The sequence below is a fragment of the Nanorana parkeri genome, unplaced genomic scaffold (assembly GCF_000935625.1).
Source record: "Nanorana parkeri isolate BGI_ZX_2015 unplaced genomic scaffold, ASM93562v1 scaffold1343, whole genome shotgun sequence".
NCBI lineage: Eukaryota > Metazoa > Chordata > Amphibia > Anura > Dicroglossidae > Nanorana > Nanorana parkeri.
Window position 1 is genome coordinate 230,170 of NW_017307611.1, and position 27,430 is coordinate 257,599.

At 40.9% G+C, this 27,430-nt stretch overlaps 1 protein-coding gene across 1 annotated transcript in view; it reads right to left on the reverse strand.

Moving 5' to 3' along the window:
- LOC108797816 (pyruvate carboxylase, mitochondrial-like) overlaps nucleotides 1-27,430 on the reverse strand; it is a 433,030-nt gene that overhangs the window by 227,959 nt on the left and 177,641 nt on the right. The window contains exon 9 of the mRNA XM_018569492.1: nucleotides 17,168-17,330. Coding sequence (XP_018424994.1) covers nucleotides 17,168-17,330 — 163 coding nt within the window. The remainder of the gene's footprint in view (nucleotides 1-17,167; nucleotides 17,331-27,430) is intronic.

A 27,430-nucleotide genomic window follows, 5' to 3' on the forward strand; every position in this document is an offset into this window, starting at 1 on the left:
GCTGGAGAGTGACACAAGAATGCGGAAGTGATGTATTATACAACACTTCCGCATTCTTTCAGAGGAGAGGGGACCGGAGGGAGCTCGTGTACCGAGCTCTCTCTGATCCCCTGTGTCACAGGCGACATGCTGATCCCGGGCTCGCACCGGGCACAGCGGAGCCCGGGATCAGCGGGACAATGGCGGGGGGGACAGCAGAGGGAGGGGGGGCCGCACCGATCGTCGCTAAATACAAGCGATCCGCCGGCTTTACAGCCGGCGGATCGCATGTATATTAACGGGCATCGCTGCCCGTTTTTAAATTGCGGCCATTTCCCGCTCGCGCGCGCCCGGCGGCGCGTGCAAGGGGGCGTGTCTGAGCGGACGTCTAGAGACGCCCGCTCAGATCTAGAGAGCTCCTGGCCGGCCGTTTTTTGACTACAGCCGGCCCGGAGGCAGTTAAAAACCCATCTCTTCAGGGAAGCCTATCTTATCTCAACATACCTGCCCTTTTACTTCTTCCAAAAACTCAATCTAAACAATTATTACCTTTTGTATCATGTGCCCCTCCTACTGGACTGTAAGCTCTCATGAGCAGGGCCCTCCTAACCCTATTGTATTGAAATTGTATTGTAAATTGTATTGTTGGAGATGATAGTACTAATTGTACTACAACAAAAGATACAGCAATTACAAGTGAAAAATGTAAAAATGGCTTGTTTGTTCGCCAATGCCAGAAGTCCGCACCGCAAAATGGGAGAATTGGAAGCTTTGGTGCATGAGGAGAACTCAGATAAAATTGGTATTGCTGAATCTTGGCTTGGTTCTTCACATGATTGGTCAGTTAATATTCCTGGCTATGCTCTCTAAAACGAAAACGTGGTGGTGTTTGTCTCTATGTGAGAAGTGATCTAAAAGTGAGTGTGAAAGAGGACTTTAGTGATGGTGAGTGTGATGGTGCTGAGATGTTATGGGTGGAGTTGTATGCTGGTATGCATAACGAAAAGGTAATTGTTGGAGTTTGTTACAAGCCCCCAGTGTTAATGAAGACATAGAGGCTCAGCTCCTTACACAGACAGAAAGGACTGCAAGGGCGGGGACCGTAGTATTAATTAGGATATTTGAACTATCCTGATATTGACTGGCATAATGGCACTGCTGGAAAGGTAAAAGAGCGGACATTTATAAATGTATTGCTTGACAATTTTATGGTACAGAATGTAGAAGCCCCAACTAGAAATTATGCTCTTCTAGATCTGGTAATCTCAAACAATGCAGAACTTATTACAAATGTTCATATAAAAAAACATCTGGGTAGCAGTGACCATAATATGATTTCATTTAACTGAAGTTATAAACAACATGCACATACTGGACAAATAAAAACATTGAACTTAAGGAGAGCAAATTTTCCAACGTTGAGGGCAGTTCTTGAAGACTTAAACTGGGAGGGAATATTTTCATCAAAAAAACAAAAAATGGGAATCTTTCAAAAACACTTGTTCACAACCATACGGCAAAATATATTCCAGTAAGCAATAAGTTTAAAAGGCTAAAAGTAAAACCCATGTGGCTCACATCCAATGTTTAAAAAAGCCATAAACAATAAGAAAAGGGCGTTTAAAAAATATAAAAATTAAGGAACACTGTCATCATTTGAAAGCTACAAAGAATAAAACAAAATATGTAAAAAGGAAATAGAGCTCTCAAAGATTCAAAACGAACGACAGGTTGCAAAAGAGTGCAAGACAAACCCCAAAAAATTATTTAAATATAATAGTAAAAAAATCAGGTCTGAGCATGTAGGTCCCTAAAAAGATAACTCAGAGTTGGTAACTGGGGACAAAGAAAGCAAATATTTAAAATACTTTCTTCAGCGCAAGGAACAGGATGTAACTCAAGTCCATAATGGGGATAGCAGTGCCATAGCCTCTACTGAACCACAATGGCTGACTATTGATATGGTCCAGAAACAGTTAGACAAAATGAAGGCGAACAAAGCACCTGGACCGGATGGCTTATACCCATGTGTCCTCAAAGAATTGAGCTGTGTAATTTCAAAGCCATTGTATCTAATTTGTAGAGACTCTCTCTAATGACTGGCTTGGTACCGATGGATTGGTGCAAGGCCAATGTGGTGCCTATATTTAAAAAGGGATCAAAGTCTATACCAAGTAATTACAGACCTGTAAGTTTAACTTCCATAGTTGGCAAAATACTTGAAACTTTGACCAAGGATCACATGCACTTGTTTTTGCTTGAAAATAATATCATAAGCGATAGTCAGCACGGATTCCCCAAAGACAGAAGTTGTCAAACAAACCTACTTTGTTTTTATGAGCAAGTGAGTAATACATTGGATAGAGAAATAGCTGTGGATATAGTATACTTGGACTTTGCAAAAGCATTTGACACAGTTCCCCACATGCGGCTAATGTTAAGGTCAGTAGGTATAGAGTATTTAATCTGTAATTGGATATAAAACTGGCTTGAAGACCGTATTCAGAGAGTGGTGATCAATGATTCATATTCTGAATGGGCTGACGTTGTTACTGGTGTCCCCCAAGGTTCAGTGTTGGGCCCCTTATTGTTTAATCTATTTATAAATGACACAGAGTTGGGGATTAAAAGTACTATTTCCGTGTTTGCAGATGACACCAAGCTATGTAGTGGAATACAGTCCTTACAGGATGTCTCCATCTTACAAGCAGATCTGAATGCACTGTGTGATTGGGCATCTATTTGACAAATGAGGTTTAATGTTGATAAATGTAAAGTTATACACTTGGGGACTAAAAACATGCATGCTTCATACACTCTAGGTTTGGAGGAGTCAATGATGGAGAAAGATCTGGGTGCTCTGGTAGATCATAGACTCAATAATAACATGCAATGTCAAGCCACAATTTCTAAAGTAAGCAAAATACTTTCTTGTATTAAAAGGGGTATAGACTCCAGAGAAAGAGACATAATCATGCCTCTGTACAAAGCATTAGTAAGACCTCATCTAATTGTCCAATTAGAATATCTAAATTATATCCCCTGGATCAAAGGACAAGGTGTTGACCTAAGACGAGGAATTACCTGCAGTATGATGGTGCCCCCTGCTGGAGGACTACAGTGTATGCGGACAAATATGAAGGAAGATGCGGATTGACCGCAAGACCTGTAAGGGGCATACAGAATTCTGGGTAAAGGGGTGTCGCTGTACGTGTATGAATGGGTCCCGTTTACTATAAAAGTCAGCGCTCAGCCATATTGCTCTCTCTCGGAGCCCAGCCAAGACATTGAAAACAGAGGACGAACTTGCTGCGTAAAGTATTCTCTTGATTGTCTTATTTTACTTTTGTATCTATTTGTATCTGTTATTATGTTTAGTTATATTTCTGTATCAATAAATAAATAAATAAGACCATTGCTTCTTTTAACCATTGCATTGTTATCATTGGAAGCAGAGAATAGCAAGTTAGCTTATTTCAGGAAGCCAATGCAATTTAGATATTACACCCCCCAAAAAAAAAATTTGAAGTAAATAAATAATAAATAAAAATTGCAACAATTATAGTGCACACAGACACAATATAATACCCAATATTTTGGTCAAATATAAAAGATGGGTTGCAAGTAAATAGATACCACACATGTAAAGCCTAAAACTGAGTACAAGACCATGCTGCTGCTGACGACTGACATACAGTATGTCAGTTGCAGTAAAAGAGCTAACAAATCAAAACCACCAGTCATACACAAAAAATACCCCTATGCTTATTGTCAAGTACATATACAGTATGTAAGTCAAGACACTAATTATATATTTTAAAAAAACCCAGGGTGGGATTTTAGTAATAAAGGTAAGTTAAACTGTCTCTAATTCACAATTATCCTTGTACACATAAGGCATAGTTCATATAATACTGTTCTTCACAGGTGAACCAATGTGTTCAAACAGTCCCAGGTGTTTAACAGATATATTCCAAATCAATTGGCACTGCAATATTATATATAGAGGGGATATATAGTAGGGATGCTCCGAAATGTAATTTTTAGACTGAAACCAAAAATAAAAAAATGTGTCAGGCTGAAACCGAAACGGACATTTTTTTTCAAACCTTTTCAAATTTCTTAAAATTACTTTACAATTATTTTATTTTTAGTTATTTTTCTCTTTTTTTTTACTTCACTTTCGGGGGCTCTGGGGAATTATTAGGGACCCTGATATTTCCCTTTTAAAATAGAAAAAGAGATTGAGGACACAGAGTCCTCAATCTCTTTTTCTGCAGCCCCTGTTATGAATGAACAGCTAGACTTTATGCTGAGTGCTCCTGTCCATTCATAAACTGTGGAAATAGAATGAGTTAGTATGTCCACAATCATGCATGAAGAGGAAATTATGTAAAGCACTTTCTGTTCATTCATAACTAGGGACACAGTAAGCATACTGTGTCCTCAGTTATTTACAAACACTCAGCAATCAGTCCTGATCGCTGAGTACTTGTACTCCACTCTCAATCCTGACTCACCTGTCACAGGAGGCTGAGCAGGGCAGTGCAGGAGGAGAGCTTGGGCTCCTCTCCTTCGGAAACCACTCTGCTCTGCATCCTGAACTGTCTGTTCCTGCACCACCCTGCTCAGCCTCCTGACAGCTTCTGTAGACACAGAGTCCTCAATCTCTTTTTCTGCAGCCCCTGTTATGAATGAACAGCTAGACTTTATGCTGAGTGCTCCTGTCCATTCATAAACTGTGGAAATAGAATGAGTTAGTATGTCCACAATCATGCATGAAGAGGAAATTATGTAAAGCACTTTCTGTTCATTCATAACTAGGGACACAGTAAGCATACTGTGTCCTCAGTTATTTACAAACACTCAGCAATCAGTCCTGATCGCTGAGTACTTGTACTCCACTCTCAATCCTGACTCACCTGTCACAGGAGGCTGAGCAGGGCAGTGCAGGAGGAGAGCTTGGGCTCCTCTCCTTCGGAAACCACTCTGCTCTGCATCCTGAACTGTCTGTTCCTGCACCACCCTGCTCAGCCTCCTGACAGCTTCTGTCCTCCTCACTGGAAGCTGATCTGTATCCCCTCAGATCCCCGCTGCCTCTGCCTACACAGGCAGGGAGAGCAGCGGGCATCTAAGGGGACACAGACCTGGGCCCAGCGAGAAGGAGGTGCCTATCTTTAAACAGGGATCAAAGTCTATACCAAGTAATTATAGACCTGTAAGTTTACCTTCAATAGTTGGCAATATGCTTGAAAGTTTGATCAAGGATCACATGCAATTGTTTTTGCTTGAAAAGAATAAAATAAGCGATAATCAGCATGGATTCATAAAAGACAGAAGTTGTCAAACAAACCTACTTTCTTTTTATGAGGAAGTGAATAATAAATTAGACAGAGGAATAGCTGTGGATATAGTATACTTGGACTCTGCAAAAGCGTTTGACACAGTTTCCCACATGCGGCTAATGTATAAGTTAAGGTCAGTAGGTATAGAGTATGCAATCTGTAATTGGATAGAAAACTGGCTTAAAGAACGTATTCAGAGAGTGGTGATCAATGATTCATACCCTTAATGGTTAGTGGGTTGTTAGTGGTGTCCCCCAAGGTTCAGTGTTGGGCCCCTTACTGTTTAATCTATTTATAAATGACATGGAGTTGGGGATTAAAAGTACCATTTCTGTGTTTGCAGATGACACCAAGTTATGTAGTGGAATACACTCCTTACAGGATGTCTCCAACTTACAAGCAGATCTGAATGCACTGTGTGATTGGGCCTCTATTTGACAAATGAGGTTTAATGTTGATAAATGTAAAGTTATGCACTTGGGGACTAAAAACATGCATGCATCATACACTCTAGGGGGAGTGTGTTTGGGGGAGTCAATGGTGGAGAAAGATCTGGGTCTCAATATAATAGCATGCAATGTCAAGCTGCAGTTTCTAAAGCAAGCAAAATACTTTCTTGTATTAAAAGGGGTATAGACTCCAGAGACATAATCCTGCCCTTGTACAAAGCATTAGTAAGTAGTAACCTAATCTGGAATATACAGTTCAGTTTTGGGCACCAGTTCACAAAAAGGATGTTGCGGAACTGGAGAAAGTGCAGTGAAGGACGACTAAACTCATTAGAGGCATGGAGGCGCTCAGCTACGAGGAGAGATTACCTGACCTGAATTTGTTCTCTCTGGAGAAAAGGCGATTAAGGGGGGACATGATCACCATGTATAAATACATAAATGGTCCATATAGTGAGCTTGGTGCCAAATTATTTGCTTTAAGGTCACTGCAAAGAACAAGGGGGCACTCTTTGCGTCTGAAGGAAAAGAGGTTTAACCTTTGCATACGGAAATTATTCTTCACAGTTAGAGCTGTGAAAATATTGAATAGACTTCCCCAGGAGCTAGTTCTAGCAAGCTCAGTTAATTGTTTAGAAAAAAAATCTGGATGTATTCCTAAATGCACAGAATATTAATGGATATTGAGTTCTTATAGGTATATTAAGCATCAGAGATTGTTGATCCAGGGAATATCCGATTGCCTTATGGGTTAAGGAAGGAATTTTTTCCCCATTAGAGCAAATTGAACCATGCTTTATTGGGTTTTTTTTGCCTTCCTCTGGATCAACAGTGGGTAATTGGTGGCATAGCATTCTGTTTAGGCTTTTTTTTTTTTTCTTCATATCTCTATAGGTTGAACTCGATGGACATGTATCTTTTTTTAACCTGACTAACTATGTAACTATGAGGACTCTGTGTAGCATCACTGCAGGCATGGTCATGGGTGACAGCAGTACACTGAATAACACAGGCAGGTTGCTGGACTGGAGACCAGAGCAGGCTTTTCATATACGTTCAATAAATCTACTCTAGGATACCTTGTCCCAGCCAAGATTTTTCTCACCCTTTAATTGCACAAGCCCTGATGAAGGGTTATCATTAAAGCCAACCTGTAGACGCAGTGTAAGAATGGAGCCTCTGAAGGATTCAGCACAGTGATGCCACATGCAGCCAATGGCCTCTGTGAATTGGTTGAGTGTGTAGAATGTGGAGAAAGTGGCCAAAGGCCTAAAATGAGGTACAAGCCTAGAAGATATTGCTATTTACTAACCTGGATTCAATCAGTCAAGCAGCCAGCTTCCAGGGCTATGCAGCCAAAAGGGGGAGGGTGGTGACAGAGAGGCTGCTCTGAAGTTCTCCTTCAGGTCCTCCCCTGCTGACTGACAGCAGGCAGTGGGTAGGTGCAATATCCAGCCTGCTATTGCAATTTAAAATAGCCAATAGCAGCCTGGCTATTGCTCCCGGCTGCTGGATGGGAAACTTGTTGCCGGTTTTCTACTGCCAGCGACAAGTCTACCATCCAGCGGGAGAGGGGGCACGAATGGGGCAGTGGAGGGCAGGCACAGCGCTCAACAGTGTTCTCTTCACCCTGCTGGGCTTCTGCTGATATAGGAGGGAAGAGCAGCAGGGATTGAAAGGAACACAAACCGCAGCGGGCTCCAACAAAGAGGAGAATGGGGGGACAGAGCTGATGTGGTGGCGGAGAAGGCTGGAAAAAAAAAACCAAGGGCACAATTTTTAGTCACCATAGCCGCCTGGCATCTGAGATTTGTCGAGCCCTGTCATAGGGGAACATCTGCATGCATAAGTATTTACATTACATGGATAAGTATTTACATCGAATCACACAGGATCTGTCAAAGTCCCAGAACTAGTGATTTATATGACTACTACTATTATTTCCTGCGGTACAGTAATACTGAAAAAATAAGAAGCATTAACAGTGATTGCACAACCTCCTCAGCATGCACATGTCATCTCTTAACTAAGTCTTCCTTGATGTCAAAAGCTGACTGTAATAAATCAAAGAACACTTTTTTTGCATAAACATACTTTTTATAATATGTCAACAGGTCTTTAATACATTAGAGGAAAATAAAAAGAAATGTTTAGAATGCAGTTTCACAAAAATAAAGAAATCTGTGAACACCAACACAAACTTTCCTTTGTATGGTCAACTTTATGGGGGCTTGTTCAGACAGAAGTTTATACATGACTTGAACATTTTTGACTTGGTTAGTTTAAACTCAACAGTTCATGTGACAGCTTATTAGTATTAAGTATCTTAAGTATCTAACTTTGTCCATGGAATCAATACACCAAAGAGAATGGCCGCGAGGGGTATGGCCTCGAGGGAGGTCCATCCATATGTGCATTGCTTACAGCTCCCTTACGTGCCCTGTAGAGGTGCTTGGACAGTCCCGTGCAATTAACACACTGTACTACGCAATCACACCTACCACACATTTTGGTGCGGGAGGTACATTGCATTGACACTCATTTGAATGGCACCCCAAATATACCTACCACCCTCAGTTCGATCTTCCGCATTGGAACGCATGGTACCACAATGCGACTTGGGTTACGACTTTATAGCCAAGGACAAATGTGGGTCCTAAGGTTACACAGGTTGAGAACCACTGCTCTACCCTGTTCCCTTACCAGAAAGCACTTTATCAAGGATTTTAATTGGTTACTCAATACATTTTGCAGACTGTATTCTCTCAAAGAAGCTTCTCCTTCAACAAGACTCATTATTTTTATATAAGCTTAAGATGACTATAGCAGCATTAATGTACGTGTAACAATACGGTTAGTTTTAAACTTCCAGTTGATTTTCAGGAATAGCTTTTAGGGAGTCTTTCCCCTTTTTCTAGGTACAAGCAGTACTGGAACACAGGGGTTTTGCAAACCTTTTGCTAACCTTCTGTGCATCAGTACTGATTGGAACTAAAATAAGGGATATACCCCCATAAAATACTCCTGAAAAAGTATCTGTTGCTGCAAATAAAACTATATCACAAATAGTACTTCACTGTATTTTTACATATTTATATTATATGTATTAGGTCAGTCATTAACTGCTTTTGTTCAAAAGATATTGCAAAATGTCTGTCATATAATTATATAAAACACTAGTGTGCTAATGTATGTTATCATTCAGTGACAGTCCAATGTCCTCAAATAACACTGGTCTACAAATTTTGGAAAATGATCGACCTCAGAGATAAAATGTGTTAATTCCTACATATTTCGATTAGATGAATTAGAAAACAGGTGGTGGTAAAGTTTTCAAGATATTTCACAATAAAGAATTATACACTACAAGGAAGGGAGGTGTCTGATGATACTGGTGACAAAAACTGGACCGCGTACTCCAGATGAGGCCGAACTATTGCTCTATAAAGTGGCACAATTATAGACTTGTCTCTGTAGTACATCCCCTTCTTAATACAGGACAAGACCCTACTTGTTTTGTTTACAGCAGCCTGGCACTGCAAACTACCCTTTAGTTTGTGGTCTACAATGACCCCCAAGTCTTTTTCTATTTGTGACTTCCCTAGTGGCATACCCATAATTGCATAACCCATTTGCTTGTTTTTGCTTGTTTTTATTTCCAAAGTGCATTTATCGACATTAAATCTCATCTGCCATATATTCGCCCACTCCCCTATTTTATCCAGGTCCTCCTGTAATGCTATACTGTCTAGGTTCATTTCTAATACCCTCCTTATTTTTGTATCGTCTGCAAACACTGAAATATGGCTATTCACACCCTCCCCGATATCACTAATAAACAGGTTAAACAATATGGGTCCCAGCACAGAGCCCTGAGGCACACCGCTTATTACTCTAGCCCAGTCTGAAAAGGTGCCATTTATAGATACTCTCTGGACCCGTTCCCGTAGCCAGCTCTCTATCCACGTACACACCACCTCATCTATGCCCATAGATCTCAGCTTGTGTAGTAATCGTTTATGTGGTACCGTATCAAATGCCTTTGAGAAATCCAGGTATACCACATCTACCGGCCTCCCTCCATCCATATCTCTACTTACCCCCTCATAAAAGGTTAACAAGTTAGTCAGGCAGGAACGATCTTTCTTGAACCCATGCTGATTGTCATTAACTATCCCATTATCCTGAACAAATTCTACCAAATAGTCCTTAATTATGCCCTCTAGCAGTTTACAAACCACTGATGTTAGACTGACCGGCCCATAGTTCCCTGGTTGGCATCTTGCCCCCTTTTTTAATATTGGAACTACTGTGGCCTTCTGCCAATCACTTGGGACTCTACCAGTCATTATTGAGTCTTTGAAAATGAGGAATAATGGTCTTGTTATAACCTGGCTTAGTCCCTCAAGTACCTTGGGGTGCAGGCTATCTGGACCCACTGCTTTATTTGCATTTAGTAGTTTAAGTATTTGTCGTATCCCGGTTTCCGTCAACCACTGGTGTATATTTTGTGTTGAACTATGTGTTTTATCATCAAACCCGATTTCCTCCTGAGTGTATACTGAGAAAAAAAGTATTCAGCGCCTCGGCCCTCTCCTTGTCATATGTGACTAACTTTCAACATTCGTTCTTAATTGGGCCTATCTGCTCCTTTCTCACCTTTTTACTGTGAATATATTGGTAAAATGTTTTGGTTTTTTTTTTTTACTAACTGTGGCGATATGCTTTTCGCACTCAATTTTGGCTCCCCAGATTACTAGTTTGCATTTTTTGTTACATTCCTTGTAGTTATGGAATGCTAATGCCGTCCCTTCCATCTTATATTTCATAAATGCCTCCCTCTTGTCCTTGACGTGTTGTTTTACAGTTTTATTCAGCCATATAGGTTTAGTCTTTGTTCTTTTGCTTTTACTACCCAAAGGTATACACTTTGAAATAAGTTGCATGATATATTCCCTCAGAAGCCAAGATGCCTCAAAACACAGATAACTTCTGCTACATTTGTGGTGAGGTTACATTTGCATCTCAAAAGTGCAGTGTGATGGCAGTGGTAGCTACTTTCATTTCTGTGGCTTTCTCCTTGTAGAGCAGTGTAACCTGAGGACACTAGGATGTCATTGAATGACAACTGAGCGGAGCTGCAGGACTATTTGCTCTAACAAATGGTTAACAATTGCAAGGCTTGAGCATTTGTCAACTCCCTCACTTTGTCCCTCATCTTCACATTGCCATCTAATCTAAACAATAAAATCTGTCTATTGTGTCCTATGCATAAACCTGCTCCAAAGTAACAAATAGGAAGGTAAGAGGGATTTCTCAAATTTGACTGTAGGGGCTCATTCAGATGGGCGTGCATGCAATTAAAATGAACCGATCCTGAAAGGGACAGGTTCACGTCTCTTCATGTCCAAGTAGCACACTGTAGGCAAATATATAGCAATATAGCAGCACTAGGTTAGGTAAATGGTTCACAAGATATAACTGTATCCAGCACTGAATTAACATTCACCCAATAAAGTAAACTATGGATGTACTGGATGAAAAAAAGCTAGTAATCGTAAACTGCCAAATGAAGGAAAAAAAGTTATGCACACTGTAGGCAGATGTGTAGCAAAACTAAAACATATACTACAGACGGCCTACTAACTCTGTAAAGTAGGTAAACTCTAATTCCAAAAGTGCAACTTAATCCAGTAATAAATATAGGTTAATTCAAAATAAGAACGATATGCAATTGTAGTACTCTGTCAGCAAATTACATGTTTGTGAAATGGTAAACTTCCTTTTTTTGGGTGATACAATCCAGGGACTGGAAAGTAAAAAGGTATTCTCCACTAATGTTTTTGAGACACCACTATTTCATGGCCAGTGAGCTTGGGTCTAGAGAGTCCTGTACTGTGCATGTGTGTCCAACATCCTAGAACTGTCAACACGCTTCACAGAATACTCAAACAGCTCGGGTTCCCAGTCCTCTCTTCTAATACTTCTGGATTAACCCTTTCAGTACTGTTGCCTAGTTTCCCTTGCTTCATCTTCTGCTAGTGTCTTATTTCAAAAGCTAAACATTTCCAATAACGCTCTTAAAAGCATGTATGCATTTTATCTGAAAGGAGGCGGAGCAGAATCTCTGATATTTCAAAATAGCTTTAGGACAGGAATAAATCGAATGTATCCAAGCCATAAAACCGGAACCAAATCCCCATTTCTCTAGCGTTAGCATAAGGTATGGCCAAGAGATGGAATCAAAGGCTTTGGTCATATCTAAGGAGAGTAGAACATTTCTATTTTCCGACGGTGAGCCAGGTGACACAACAAGATAATCTTGCGTATATTGTCTGCTACTTGTCTTTGGGGCACAAAACCTACTTGCTCGCCATGAATCCGTTTACCTAAGAAAGTGTTCATTCGGGTGGCTAAAATTTTAGTCAGAAGTTTTATATCCACATTTATTAAAGAAATGGGGCGAAAGTTCGACCAAACTTCGGGATCTTTGTTGGGTTTAGGAAGCATGACCACGTTGTCCGTTAACATGTTTGGATGAATATAATTCCCTTTTTTTAGGAAATTGAACATGTTAGTAAGGTGGAGGACGATTAAGTCCGAATTCTTTTTAATAAAAGATTGTCGAAAACCCATCTGGACCTGCCCGTTTGCCTGTTTTGAGACTGCGGATTGCCTGAACAACCTCTTCTTCGGAAATATTGCCGTCTAAAGCCTGGGAGGAAGAGGCAGGTAATTGATGTTATGTTACTCAGAAAAGCCAATATTTGGGAAGGTGAGGGGGGCGAGGGTTCAGAGTATAATTCGGAAAGATGGAAACAAAATTCTTCAAGTATTTTGATTGGATTACTGGTGATCGTGTTTGACCTAGTCTTCAATGTAATGGGGCGAGGTTTCGGATCTAGGATCCTTAATTTTCTGGCTAGCATCGCATCAGGTGTATTCGCTTTAGAGTAGAATTGTTGATTTGACCAACGCATTGCCCATTCAGAATCCAAATTTAAACAGATGTTCAGATCATTTCGGGCTTTGGTAGGAGTGGCAAGGTGTGCAGAGGTAGGAGAGCTTTTGAATTGGACAGAGGCTTGAGCATATGTCGATTCTAGTTGCTTCAGTCGCTGTAACCTCTCTTTCTTGCGTCTGGAGGCCGAGGTACCCGACAGGGATGTCCAGTCGATGTCCACCCTCCCCTATCCTATTTATCTTAGCCCTCGAACCCCTGGCGATTTCGATTAGATCGAATCCGGGTATCATAGCCCTATCACTAGCTCACTACCCACATAAACTCTCTTTGTTTGCGGATGACATATTACTAACCTTGACCTCTCCACATTCTTCCCTACCAAACTTAATCGCTTTATTGTACAAATTTGCGACAATTTCAGACTTACAAATTAACCCATCTAAATCACAAGCAAATAATATATCTCTATAGGAAAGCACAAAATCGCAATTACAACTATCGTACTCTTTCCCATGGTTTTCCTCCATTCAATATTTAGGAATTAAACGCACCCCCCTTATATTCTACACTTTATCAAGCAAACTACCAGGGATTATTACGCCAACTTAAAAAGCTCCTGATTTCTTGGGAAGAATTTCGAATATTTTGGATAGGGCGAATCCACGCTATTAAAATGTTCTTTCTTCCTAAGTTCTCTATGCATTCAGAGTATTACCATTACTGGTGCCTTCCCATAGCCTACGCATTATACAACGAGACACTTCTCGTTTTATATAGGGAGGAGCCAAACCGCGAATACATAATCGAGTTCTCTTCAAACCCAGACTACGAGGACTAGGGGTGCCTAATTTCCTAAATTACTATAGAGCAGTGCAAATAGCCCCTCTTGCACTTTTATCCTCCGAAACATATATACCCCTATGGGTTTCCATAGATATGATTGATGCCTACCCCATTCTAGTTTCTAATTTACCATGGCTCCCACCCTCCTACATGCCCCACCACCCTGGTCCTGTATTACAACACTCTTTAAAGGTTTGGGACTCGGTACAATATATAGGTCGCCTGATTTCACCTCATCTCCCCCTTTTGTCGCTTACTCATTGCCCTCTCTTTTACCCTGGGATGGTCCACCCAAATAGATTTTCCTGGTGGACAATAGCTGGTATAAAAGATATATTCTCTATGCTCACACCTCAGGGGATTCGTACCTTTGCTCAACTTAGAGACTCGTTCCAAATACTGCAAACTGAAATGTTCCTCTACCTCCAAATTCAAAACTTTAACTAACTACTCCACCCTATGCTATTACCCCTTTTGAACACTGATGTAGGAGAGATCCACACTCAATCAGCCTGATAACCTTACTCCAATCCTCCCTTTTCGGATATTTTTGGCAGCACATTATGCTCTACCTAACCAATTGGGGAGAGGAAATGGGCTCATCTAAATCCGAAACTGTCTGGTCAGCAATCTGCAGGAACAATAATTCTTGTTCCCGAAATATAGCTCCCAAAGACAACTCCTATAAAATATTATTCCGCTCGTACTACACACCGACCCGCATCCACAAATTCTTCCCCTCTCACTCTCCTTAATGTTTTAGAGGTTGTGGACATCTAGGAACTATGAAACATATCTGGTGGGACTTTTCTAAGGCTAAACATTTATGGGCCCGAATTTATGCTCTAATTAACACTATATTGAGATGTAGCCTAACCAAAGACCCATGGGAAGCGCTTCTACATAAGCCTATAATGAGATTACGCAAAACTCAACATTGCTTGATATCCCACATATTCATGGCCACGAAACAAACCATTGCTAAATCCTGGAAATCCCCTGTGCTTAGTTATATGGAAGTTAAAAACCGTATCACAGGCGTGATGCTTAATGAACAACTCACAGCTATCTTGGATGGTTTCTACGCTAAATTCGAGAAAATGTGGGGTGCTTGGATTTCCTATAATAGTTTGATAGACTTTGACCCAATCCATTTACAGATTTGATAGATCCTTCAGCAGTCCTATGTGGGAAACATATCTGTCTTACCGAGGTTTATGCGTAATTTTTAATCTATCGCCATCTTCTTAACCCCGCTTTGCATATTGCCTACAACCCCCAACGTACAGTCCTACCCCATTTTCCACCCTGTTTTCGTTCACAGTCCTTGAGGCTCAGACCTACAGAATCGAATCACAATGATTTGCTCAATTGGACTGCGATCCCTGTTACCAACGGTCCTACTTGGTTGTTCCCTCCTAAATATTATATTTTACCCTAATTAATCTCAATATCAAGATTGCGTGTCAAGGGCCTTATCATTTTTGACCCTGCCATGTTTATGTTTTAATTTTTATAAATTTTTGTTGAATTAAAATACAGTATATTTTGATTAAATATGGAATAGACAATAATGGATAACAATTATGTGGTCAGTTTGAAGTTATTTCAGATACAATTGTGGTGTACCAACAAATGTGTCAACAGTTGTATACCTCCCAGTCAAGTGCAGAGATCTCATTATTGTTGTAATTCTTGTTGTTTTTTTTTTGTGGGGGGGGGGGGTTGATTGGTAGCATTCTTTTTTGAGCAAATTTTGAGAGTTGCTGCCAGTTTACAGGTTTATTCATTTCTAATTCTCTAAGCTGCTCATCTGTTTTGGTATTTCTATTGCTTGCTGGCTAAAACATAATGGTTAATTAAACAGTATCAGAACTTGAGTTTTGCAGTGTCTACAACTCTCAACCAGGGCTAGTGGAAATCTAGGGATTCCCCAAATGTGGCCAGGGGTTTCTTGAGCACGGGCAGATGTATTTTGGGTTTGAAGGTCACTCGTCACTACACTCCCACTGCAACTACAACATGGAAGGAGCAAGCTATACATGTATCGGAATTCCCACAGCTGGTTGATTCAGCTCCTGTGCTTAGTGCTGGATCTCAGCTGTCAAAGACCCCTACAAGCTGCTGAGACTGGCCGCATGTTAAAGCAGTGCTGAGATGAATAACCACTATCCTAGGGCCATTATAAAACAGATGGTGTGACTTAAGTGGTTAAGCTATGCCTTGGCTTTCTTTCAATGTCGCTAAAGGAAAAATCTTAACATTTCACAGTTAACCCCTTCTTGACGGGAGACATACACTGTACATCCCATCACAAAGTGCTCAAATGACTGGCCCCGTACACTGTACGTGACCAGTTTTTTGCTGCTCTACAATGCTGGTAACCGCTGATTCTCAGTATAGTATAGAGGCATCCATTAATGAAAGAGTTAACCTTTTTCAGACACCCGATCCTTTTCAGGAATCGGGTGTCTGAGAGTGAGAGTAGAGCAGCATTTGCAGCTCTTGCCGTCACTCTGACAGCTGGTATAGATCGGGAAATCCCGATGTATACTGGCTTTTATTTATTTTTTTACTTTCAGCAATAGAAACATAATGTATCTATTCCTGAAAGAATGTTACCTAAGGGGTTAATTTTTTTTTGTAACCCCCTCATGACAGTGATGTTCAAAGTATGTCGCTGTCTCTAAGTGTGACACTTAGTGACATTGACATTGTATGCCAGGTGACCACTTTTAGATTTTGGAGAAAAAAATGTTAGATTTTTGTTTTAGGCTGAGAAGTACAGAAATATTTCTAAAATCCTAGAAATGTGAGGTTTTTCCAAATAATGGAGAAATAAATGAATGTATTTATTGCATTTTATTTAGCTGTGCTTCTAAAAAATACTGCAAATCAAAACTGGGGAAAAAGTGTTTTAAGTTTTTTCCTTTTTTAAATATTTTATTTGTCCTATGTGAGGCGTTAGGTACACATATGTGATATAAATATATAGCCCTATCTGTCCTCTAAAGAACTATATATAATATGTGTGGGTGCACTTAGAAAGTATATTACCGATGTGGAAGAACCACACAACAAAAATGTCAAAAGTGCTTCAGTCATTTACAAACAGAAACTAAAAACAAGCTCAGTCATGAAGGGGTTAAAACACTGAAATGTCCATTGTTTTTTAAGTTTTGGTAACCTAAACTTTGTCCTTTTACTGCTTATGTTTCTACTATTTCAGGTTATATTATACTGAATTTAAACTGCTTAAATATCTATCAAAACTAACAGTTTGATGATGGTGATCTAAAACGTTTGACTTTTAGTATATCTATGTGGTACTGAGAGGGAAAATGTTGACACTTGCAGGCAGTAAATTTTATGTATAACAAAATGTGAATAGAAAACAGTATACTGTACTATGACTTGATAGAGCACATGTATGCTAGGTTCTGGAGCTTCAGCAGCAAGATAATTCAGCTGGAGCACCCTAATCATAACTACAAAGGTATCAGTATGCCACTGATTCACATGACAGACAAAAACATGACAGACATTGAAAGCACCTTATGGAAGTAAAAGCCAAAAACTCTGTCTACCTCAATTCTGCCAGTGTCTGGCTGGAATCCACGAGCTGGATCTTCAGTAGTCACTCTACACTGAATTGCACAGCCATTGATACGGATATTTTCTTGTCTTAGGCCAAGTTCAGGCAAACTCTTTCCTTCGGCTATATGGATCTGTGCGTGAACCAGGTCAACACTGTAAAAAAAAGCACAAAAGTTATAGAACAAATAATATGCATCATCAAAAAAAATGGTCACAATGTAAATACCTGTTTGATTAGGTGCTGAAGGAACCAGTAATAACATGGCTCATGTAGTTGGTCGTTTATGACACACATGCTCTGTCACCAGGGTATGGGTAGCCATATGTTAACCTGGCTTTGAGCAATCTACTCCCATCCAACTGCCCAGGTCAAGGTAAACGGTCAGCTCTCCCGGTCTTTCGAGGTCTCTAATGGAACTCGGCAGGGGTGCTTATTTTCACCCCTGCTATTCCTTCTCACTTTGGAGCCTTTCTTATGCAAAATTAGACTACATCCAGATATTACTGGATTACTGGACCTTCTATAGGCATCAAAAAGTGGCTGCTTACCCAGACGACTTGCTGTTTTTTCGTAACTAATCCACTGAGCTCCCTAACAAATTTGATGGAGGAATTTCAGACATTTAGTGCTCTAACTTTCAAACTGATTACACTAAATTAGAAGCCCTTCATTTTTCTATTTCAATTCCGACGGCCTCAGCTTTACGAACAGCATTTCCTTTCCTGGGAAGCCTATAAATGACTGCCCCCAGAGTGATCGGTCTAGGGGAGGGCACTGTAAGAACTTACCCCAGCAATCCTAGACCTCTCACAGTCGTATCCTTGGCCGTGTGAAACTGTCAGCCAGAGAGAGCAGTCAGTGTGTCTCCTATGCTTTCTGGCTCCACTGGCTGCTGCTCAGTACTTAGCCACCTGTGTAGACTTCCCAGTTCCTGTGATGTGCTGGGCGTGTGTGAGCACACTGAACCGACTGTTAAAGAGACAGTGTGCTTTTCTCCAAGCAAGTCTTTACAGTGGTCCACCTCCAGCCGTGACATCAGCAGAGCACCAAGAGGTATAAATTCCATTCAATCTAATAAGTCTGTGCTTGGTTATTGCAGAGCTTTGTCATCTGTAGTGCCTGGCACTATTATCCTGCCGCCTTCCTGTGTATTGACCTTTGGCTTCATCTGACCCTGATCCTTCGCTGCCCGCCCTGACTACGAATTTTGATTACGATTTAGCTAGGATGTTTCTGGACTTCACCTGTGCCGGTCATCATGGCGTAAGAGATTGTGGGTTTATACCAGTCTACTTGCGTAGAGGTACTTTTAGTACTGGCGAGTCTCCCTGCGCCTGGGCTCCTACTAAACCGCACCTGATAGGCGGTGACCCTGACATGATACCATGGTTTCCGGTTGTCCTGTTTCACTATTGGGGTGATAGTTTTTCTATGTGTATGTATTTGACACAATGTTGAATTAAAATTATATTTTAAATATATACTTTTGTCCTCGGTAGCTCCATATTGGGAGGTTTACAAGGCTGAATTTATTGTATGATGAGGAGTTTTTTTTTTTCTCAGGACAAAAATATATTAGTATATATTTTATAGGTAATGTTTTCACCCACTAAGTGCCCTCTTTGTCTTGGAGTTGTTTTTCTTTAACTGCCAAACATTTTATAAAAAAGGTGTGCTAACATAAACCAGGCATCTGCTGTTTTCTGTAATCTATTCACTTCTAGTCAGAAGATAATTAATGTAGTAGCAATGTTAGATTAACAAAAAGATGTAGTAAATGTTATAATTTGTTAAATTACCTCAAAAGTATTATCTAAAATAAGTCACATTTGTTGGTGCACTGACCTGCAGTTATAGCAAACTAGCTTTCATGGAAAGTACAGTGCTTTCTGTCAGACAAGGATTCCCAAATTCAAAGCAGCTTTGAAACTAAGGAGTTTAAAATAGAATTCCGACAGCAGAGCTATGCTCTTGTCTTGCAACTTTTATTATTCATCTGAAAATCTGCTTTCATATATATTGTAGACAGTCTGTATCAATTTTAAATGAAACACATTTATTATAAATACATTTTCCCACAATGTGAATTTAAAATTGCTTTAGAAAAAGTGGTTAATCCAGCTTGAATTTTTATCAAAACAGTTAGGGGCAAGTCCTTTCAGGCATAGTTATGACTGGAATTAGTATCAAAGGAATCATTATTTAAAATAAAAGGAAACAGCTGGAAGCATCCTATATAAGAGTTAAAAGACCCCATGGCAATAACTGTAATATATTTACTCCAAGAGGAAAGTGACCCAAAACTGTAACGTATAAGGTAAAAATGAGATATATTTAGTGAACCTAATAGTAGATATATAAAAGTAGAACTAAAGCTCAAATGTTTTCTTTTTTAATTTATAATAGAGTGAGGGAGATTGGGGAGGTTTCTCTTCACTTCCTGTCCCATATTCACAACAGGAAATGAGAGAAAATCCCTTCAATGTGAGCAGACACCCTGCGTGTCACCAGAACAAGCGTCCCCACTGGAAGATTTCCCTTCTATTTCTGTTCTGGTGACAACTCAGTGTGGGGGTCTCTTTCACTTTCGCGGGACATCAGTACCAATAGAGAGAGTGAATCTTCCTAATGGGGACACATACACAGCAATAAAAAAACCTGATAGGTGTTCCAATCCCTTTCCACTCTATCCAAAGCTGAATAAACAAAGTGTACTTTTATTTATTTAATTTAAACTTTAGGCTATAATTTGACACTGTAACTTCACAGTTACTGTGCATTTGGCCAACCACCTGTTTCTAAGCTGCATTACAATGGAAGTTGCTTTAAACTTTATAGCTGTGCCTGCATATTATGACAACAATCCTGTTAGGTGTACAAAGCTTACTGGAATGACAAGTATGAGCATATATCTCTTTGCTGTGCATGCTTCTCCAATATGTGCCTTCACATGTCTTTTGCACGCATGAAAGCATATGCTCATGTGTGATAACAGAGTATCGGGTCAACTCTTTAGAATACTTATTGTTTATTATTATTGCTTTATATAAAGACTGCTCATGACAGTGTAATATCAGATTATGAAGGTCCTGGTTTTTTTTTTGCTTTCTTTTATATGGATAGACACCGTGAACAAAGAACTGGATTTTCCACTAGGCCCCCTAGGCTAGACCTAAGGTGCTGCCGTTTCTAAGGGTGGGCTCTTTGGCACCCAGGCTGTTTATTCATATTTGTCAGGGGAGTACGGCTGGGCCGTGAGTGGAACCCCTTGGCAGGGGCGGCAAGCCAAAGTCCGAGGTCGAGGTACACTGGGGGAAATCCAAGAAGAGTAGCCAGGTCCAATCCGGGGTCGAGGCAGGCAGCTAGGTTCAGAAACATAAGGGCAGGCCAAAGGGTCGGTAATAGGGAGTCCAAGCAAAGGGTCAGGAAGCGAGATGGTTCAAGGCACACGGAGCTGGGAGATCACACCATAGGGATAGAATAACTCAGCAATGAGCCAGGGCTCTGACTGGGCTTTTATACCCAGTGGGGAGCTAAGACCACACACCTGACTGCCGAGGCAACCAGGAAGCTTCTCCATCCAGGAGCCAATGGCAAGAGAGAGGGAGAGTGTGTGTGTGCTGGGAACCTCCCCCAGCAAAGATCACATCTGACACCAGTGATGGGCGCAGACGCTCTACACGCGCACCCCTGTGCGCGCGCGTGCAGCCTGTCCACTGCGCACGGGCACCTGCCACACATACGCACCCGCAACCCTGGTGCCAGGGATCCTGCCAGGAAGGAGAACCCGTGCCCTCCGCCGCACATGACAACCCCGGGGAGTGGTAAGACCCCTGGTACCCTGACAATATTACTGCCATTACTTTTTTGAAATATAGATATATTATAGCTGCAAGATTGGTGTTGCCCACCTCCAACTGCCCATTTTTACCTCCTGCACCATGAGGCACTGAAGATGCCCATGCTTTCCCCTGCAAGTCCCTTCCACCCCAACAGTGTGACAACACTGTGCTATTGTGGCATGGGGCAGGGCATAATTCCTGAGCAGGTGTCACCCGCTGTCTGTGCAACACTGTGAGCCTACATGGTTGGAGTCTTCAACATGTCATTGAGGCGGGACCAGCCAATTTGTGTCCAATCCAATCAATGTGTCCAATTCCACTATTGATGTGTAATACTGTGTGAACATATAGAAGTGCAGTGTGTGTATGCTTTTTCAAATGTTTTTATTCAAGATTTCTTTTTTTAATTGAAAAATAGTAATATAAACAGAAATAGTGAAAACAAGAAAAGCAAAACAATTTTAAGTAGACAACAGTTAGGCACATTACCTAGGAACATACAGTATATCAAAGATAATATCCATAGATCGCCCTGTAGGTAAACCTGGAAAAAGCATTGCAGGAGACTACTCTCCATGAATGTTTAGTACAAGAACAACACATGAAGTGTACAAAAGCATAGGGGTCATGGACCTCGGGTAGAGTAAACATGATCAAAATGAAGGGGGATGGCTAACAAGTCTAAGTGTATAATACAAAGAACAGGGAAAATACAGGAGTAAAGGAAAATATTCAGAAAAGAGAATGAATAGAAAGAGAATAAATATGGGAAAATGAGCATACATAGGAGAATAAGTATAGAGAGAAAAGCACATGGGAGAAATTAACAAAAGTTACATAGTTACATAGTATTTGGGGTTGAATAAAGACATAAGTCCATCAAGTCCAACCCATATAGGTCCGCGCATCATCTCTTTCTTAGGAGTACTTGTACCCCTGTATATTACGGTCCCTCAGGAAATCATCCAAGAGTTTCTTGAACAGTTCCACACTCCTGGCGGAAATCACTGCCGATGGCAGTGAGTTCCAGACCCTAACCGCTCTTACCGTGAAGAACCCCCTTCGTCCCTTGTGCTGGAATTTGTTTTCCACAAATTTTAGGCGGTGGCCTCTAGTTTTTGTAACGGAGTTAATCTTAAAGAGTTTGTTGCCAATGTTGATGTCGCCATTGAACATCTTGTACATGAAAATCATATCCCCCCTTAATCTCCTTACTTCCAACGTGAAAATGTTTAAATTTATGAGCCTTGTCTCATAGCTCTGGTCCTCCATTCCCCTAATTAGTTTAGTTGCCCTCCGCTGGAACCTCTCCAGATCAAGGACATCTTTTCTTAATACTGGTGACCAAAACTGGACCGCGTACTCCAGGTGAGGCCAAACCAATGCTCTATAAAGTGGCATAACTATAAACTTGTCTCTGTAGTACATCCCCTTCTTAATACAGGACAAGACCCTACTTGTTTTGTGTACAGCAGCCTGGCACTGCAAACTACCCTTTAATTTGTGGTCTGCAATGACCCCCAAATCTTTTTCCATTTGTGACTTCCCTAGTGGCATACCCATTTGCTTGTTTTTATTTCCAAAGTGCATTACTTTGCCTTTATCGACATTAAACCTCATCTGCCATATATTCGCCCACTCCCCTATTTTATCCAGGTCCTCCTGTAATGCTAAACTGTCTAGGTCCGTTTCTAGTACCCTCCCTATTTTTGTATCATCTGCAAACACTGAAATATGGCTATTCACACCCTCCCCGATATCATTAATAAACAGGTTAAACAATATGGGTCCCAGCACAGAGCCCTGAGGTGCACCGCTTATTACACTAGCCCAGTCTGAAAAGGTGCCATTTATAGATACTCTCTGGACCCGTTCCCGTAGCCAGCTCTCTATCCATGTACACACCACCTCATCTATGCCCATAGATCTCAGCTTGTGTAGTAATCGTTTGTGGTACCGTGTCAAATGCTTTTGAGAAATCCAGATATACCACATCTACCGGCCTCCCTCCATCCATATCTCTACTTACCCCCTCATAAAAGGTTAACAAGTTAGTCAGGCAGGAACGATCTTTCCTAAACCCATGCTGATTGTCATTAACTATTCCATTATCCTGAACAAATTCTACCAAATAGTCCTTAATTATGCCCTCTAGCAGTTTACAAACCACGGATGTTAGACTGACCGGCCTATAGTTCCCAGGTTGGCATCTTGCCCCCTTTTTGAATATTGGAACTACCGTGGCCTTCTGCCAATCACTTGGGACTCTACCAGTCATTATTGAGTCTTTGAAAATGAGGAATAATGGTCTTGTTATAACCTCACTTAGTTCCTTAAGTACCTTGGGGTGCAGGTTATCTGGACCCACTGCTTTATTTGCATTTAGTAGTTTAAGTCTTTGTCGTATCCCGGTTTCCGTCAACCACTGGGGTATATTTTGTGTTGAACTATGTGTTTTATCACGTACGTCAAACCCGTTTCCCTCCTGAGTGTATACTGAGGAGAAAAAAGTATTCAGCGCCTCGGCCCTCTCCTTGTCATTTGTGACTAACTTTCTGCTTACGTTCTTTATTGGGCCTATCTGCTCCTTTCTCACCTTTTTACTGTTAATATATTGGTAACATTTTTGGGGGTTTTTTTTACTAACTGTTGGCGATTTTGGCTGCCCCGATTACTAGTTTGCATTTTTTGTTACATTTTTGTTACATTCAAAAGTGAGGAAAAAACAAATAGGAAAAAAAGGTAAAGAAAGAGTAGAAGGGGGTGTGCACTGTAGGTCTCCAGTCAGCATGGTTATCTGAATTAGACCCATGAATGAGGATCGGACCACGTCAGGTATTTATTAGCCCAAGTAAATCTTCAGTGGTACAAAAATGGAGCCACACGCTCCTTACCTCAAAACTGGGAATGGGGATCGTACAGACTGGCAGTATGTTCTTCCCTCCTACAAAGGAATTGCATTTCATCAACTCATTCCTTCAGAGTGGAACATATGGAGGATTTCCAATGCCTCGGTATGACAGCTCTGGCAGCCATTATGAAAAATCAAAGCCTTTTTTGATAGACTTAACCCTTTCGCTGCCAAGCCCTCCGGAACATTTTTCAAATCAGCTGGCCAAGCCATTTTTTAATTTTCTGCAATTTTTTCCTATTGATTTGATTTTCAACTGCTGCGTTGCTAGCGTTTGTAAAAGACACCCACCGGTAATATGGAAAGGGCTAATGGTGGGGGACATTCAACACTAATACCAGTGAGCTTCTCGTAGGTAGTAAAGATAGATGAAGAAAAAATTGAAATGACTCACTGTTGGATGATCTGTATGCGGCCAGAGTGTGGTGTTGCCCTGCCGGGGGGGGGTCGAGGGTCAGAAGACCATGATGCTCAATGAAATATGACCTCAGTCTGGGGTAGGTGGTATATATGGGATGTATCTTAGGGCGAAACGACAGAACTCAGCTGGCCAAGCAGAGCCTGATCGAATCCTTGAGAGAGTGGCGGGGGATGCCGCTGCTGCGCTGTCTCTTAAGCCGCGGCTCGCTGTGTCTAGCTGTCAGTGGAGAGCAACGTGAGATGGCAGTGTGGCGTCAGTGAGGGGCTGGGAGGCAGCTGTCCAATGGCTACGCTTTTCGAGGCCGGTGCCTCTTTCTCAAGCCGTACAAGAAAATCAAGAACGGGCGGGAATCAGGAAGACTTATTTAAATGTGACATGTGGGCGGGTACACCTCCCGTGTCGATTCCTGGTTGGCGCAGGGTTAAACGAAGGTGTGGTTTGCGGCTAAGACATCGTATTGATAAAACTGTTCTTCACAGATAGAACGCATTTGGGATTGCAGGCATGTAAAATCTTGGTGGCATGTTCCAACACAACGTTTATTAGTTTATTCGACTGTTGCAACAAGGATTTTATAAATGGATGGTGAATTGTGAACGAGGGCTATATGTCTAAATCATGGACTTTTGGTTATTAAAAAAGTGTTAAATGATGTAAAAGATATAAAATTATGTCAAAGTATTACAATAAGAATTTTTTTTTATTATTAAAAAAGGTAAAAAAATTCCAGAGAAAAGGGGAAGGATGTGGATCATAATAAAACTAGAGCTGCAACAGTTAATCGATTAAGTCGATTAAAATCGACGATTTAAAACGTTGGCAACGTTTTCGATCGTCGATTCGTCAGCTATCAATTGCTTAGCCTGTTCGGGGCTCCGCACGCGGCCTGAGTCGCACGTCACGCGTCACACGCTGCTCCCGACGTGCCCACCGCAAACACGCCGGTAAACCCGCTCACGCGACGCCGCTTAGCCACGCCCATGCTTTTTAATGTGTCCTGTTGTGGTTTTTTTTAAGCGGCACACTGCCGAACATTAGCAGCTATAGAGGAACAACAAATCCCAGCAATAATACATTAAACAGCCTGTATAATGTATAATTGCTGGGATTTGTTGTTCCTCTATAGCTGGTGATATTCTCCATTGCGCTGTGCAATGTATTATTGCTGGGATTTGTAGCTCCTCTATAACTGGTCAGTGGTAATCTGCATTGCACAGTATAATCATTATACAGAATATGTAGCATGTAGAATATATGCAGAATACCAGCAGTTACAGAGGACTACAAATCCCATCAATAGTACATTATTGTATAATGTTGTACTATTGCTGGCACTGTTGTATTCCTATATAGCTGGTGGTATACTGCATTTCGCCGTATTATCATTATACAGCGCACTGCAGAATACCCCCAGCTATAGAGGACTACAAATCCCAGCGATAATAAATGATATACAGCGCACTGCAGAATACCACCAGCTATAGAGGAATACATAAGATCCCAGCAATAATACATTATATACAGTGCAATGCAGAATAACGCCAGCTACAGAGGACTACAAATCCCAGCAATAGTACATTATAGTATAATGTACTATTGCTGCATTCCTCTATAGCTGCTGGTATTCTGAATTGCACCGCTGTATAATGTACTATATTGCACACCACACTTTTTTTTTTACTTCCACCGTGCCAAGCTTGCTCCTGTGATGGACTACAATCTCAATAGAAACTAGTAGTCCATCACTGGAGCCTTTTTTTTAAAATCCGATTAACCGAGAAATTGGTCTATGTAGATAGACAGACCACTAGTAAGACTATTAGTGCTGGCTATTGTTGGGCGTCCGGGGAGGGGGGTTTGCTGTCTTTATGTATTTTTGGCAAATGATAAAAATAAGGTGTATTGGGAAATTTTGGTAACAGAAATGATTTTTCTTTTTTGGAAATGTCAATTTATTCACCATGGACAAAGTGAGTTCAGTGACCATCTACATAACACTTACAAGATTCAGCAATTCATCACTTGTGCTCACGATCATGTAATATATGGACTTACATGTCCGTGCGGGCTGATCTATGTTGGACGCACCATGCGCCCTCTGCGAAAAAGAATCAGTGAGCACAGACGCTTAATTGAGAAGGGGATATAGAGCATAGCGTCCCCAGACATTTCACCATGAAACATTATAAAAACACATCTGCATTACACATATATACGCCATTGAACATATATCCACTCAATTATCACCTTCCGAAAGGTTTCGCCAGTTGTGCAAGAGAGAAACCTTTTGGATCTATAAGTTAAATACACTAGTACCAACCGGTTTGAATGAGGAAATCGAAATACATACAATCTTATGAGCAGTAGTCCTTTTAGTCAATAGTTTCCGTGCATAGAAAATCAAAATAAAAAGATTATCTTATTTTTAACTTCATTTATACTGTGATTCACAGTTTTGTGCGGTTTTATCCACATCCTTCCCTTTTTCTCCAGAATGTTTTAACCTTTTTTAATAATAATACAAAATGTTCTTATTGTAATACTTTTACATCATTTTATATCTTTTACATCATTTAACACTTTAATAACCAAAAGTCCATGATTTAGACATATAGCCCTCGTTCACAATTCACCATCCATTTATAAAATCCTTGTTGCAACAGTCGAATAAACTAATAAACGTTGTGTTGGAACATGCCACCAAGATTTTACATGCCTGCATGCCCAAATGCTTTCTATCTGTGAAGAACAGTTTTATCAATACGATGTCGTAGCCGCAAACCACACCTTCGTTTAACCCTGCGCCAACCAGGAATCGACACGGGAGGTGTACCTGCCCACATTTAAATAAGTCTTCCTGATTCCCGCCCGTTCTTGATTTTCTTGTACGGCTTGAGAAAGAGGCACCGGCCTCGAAAAGCGTAGCCATTGGACAGCTGCCTCCCAGCCCCTCACTGACGTCACACTGTCATCTCACGTTGCACTCCACTGACTGACTGTCGTTTCGCCCTAAGATACATCCCATATATATCACCTACCCCAGACTGAGGTCATATTTCATTGAGCATCATGGTCTTC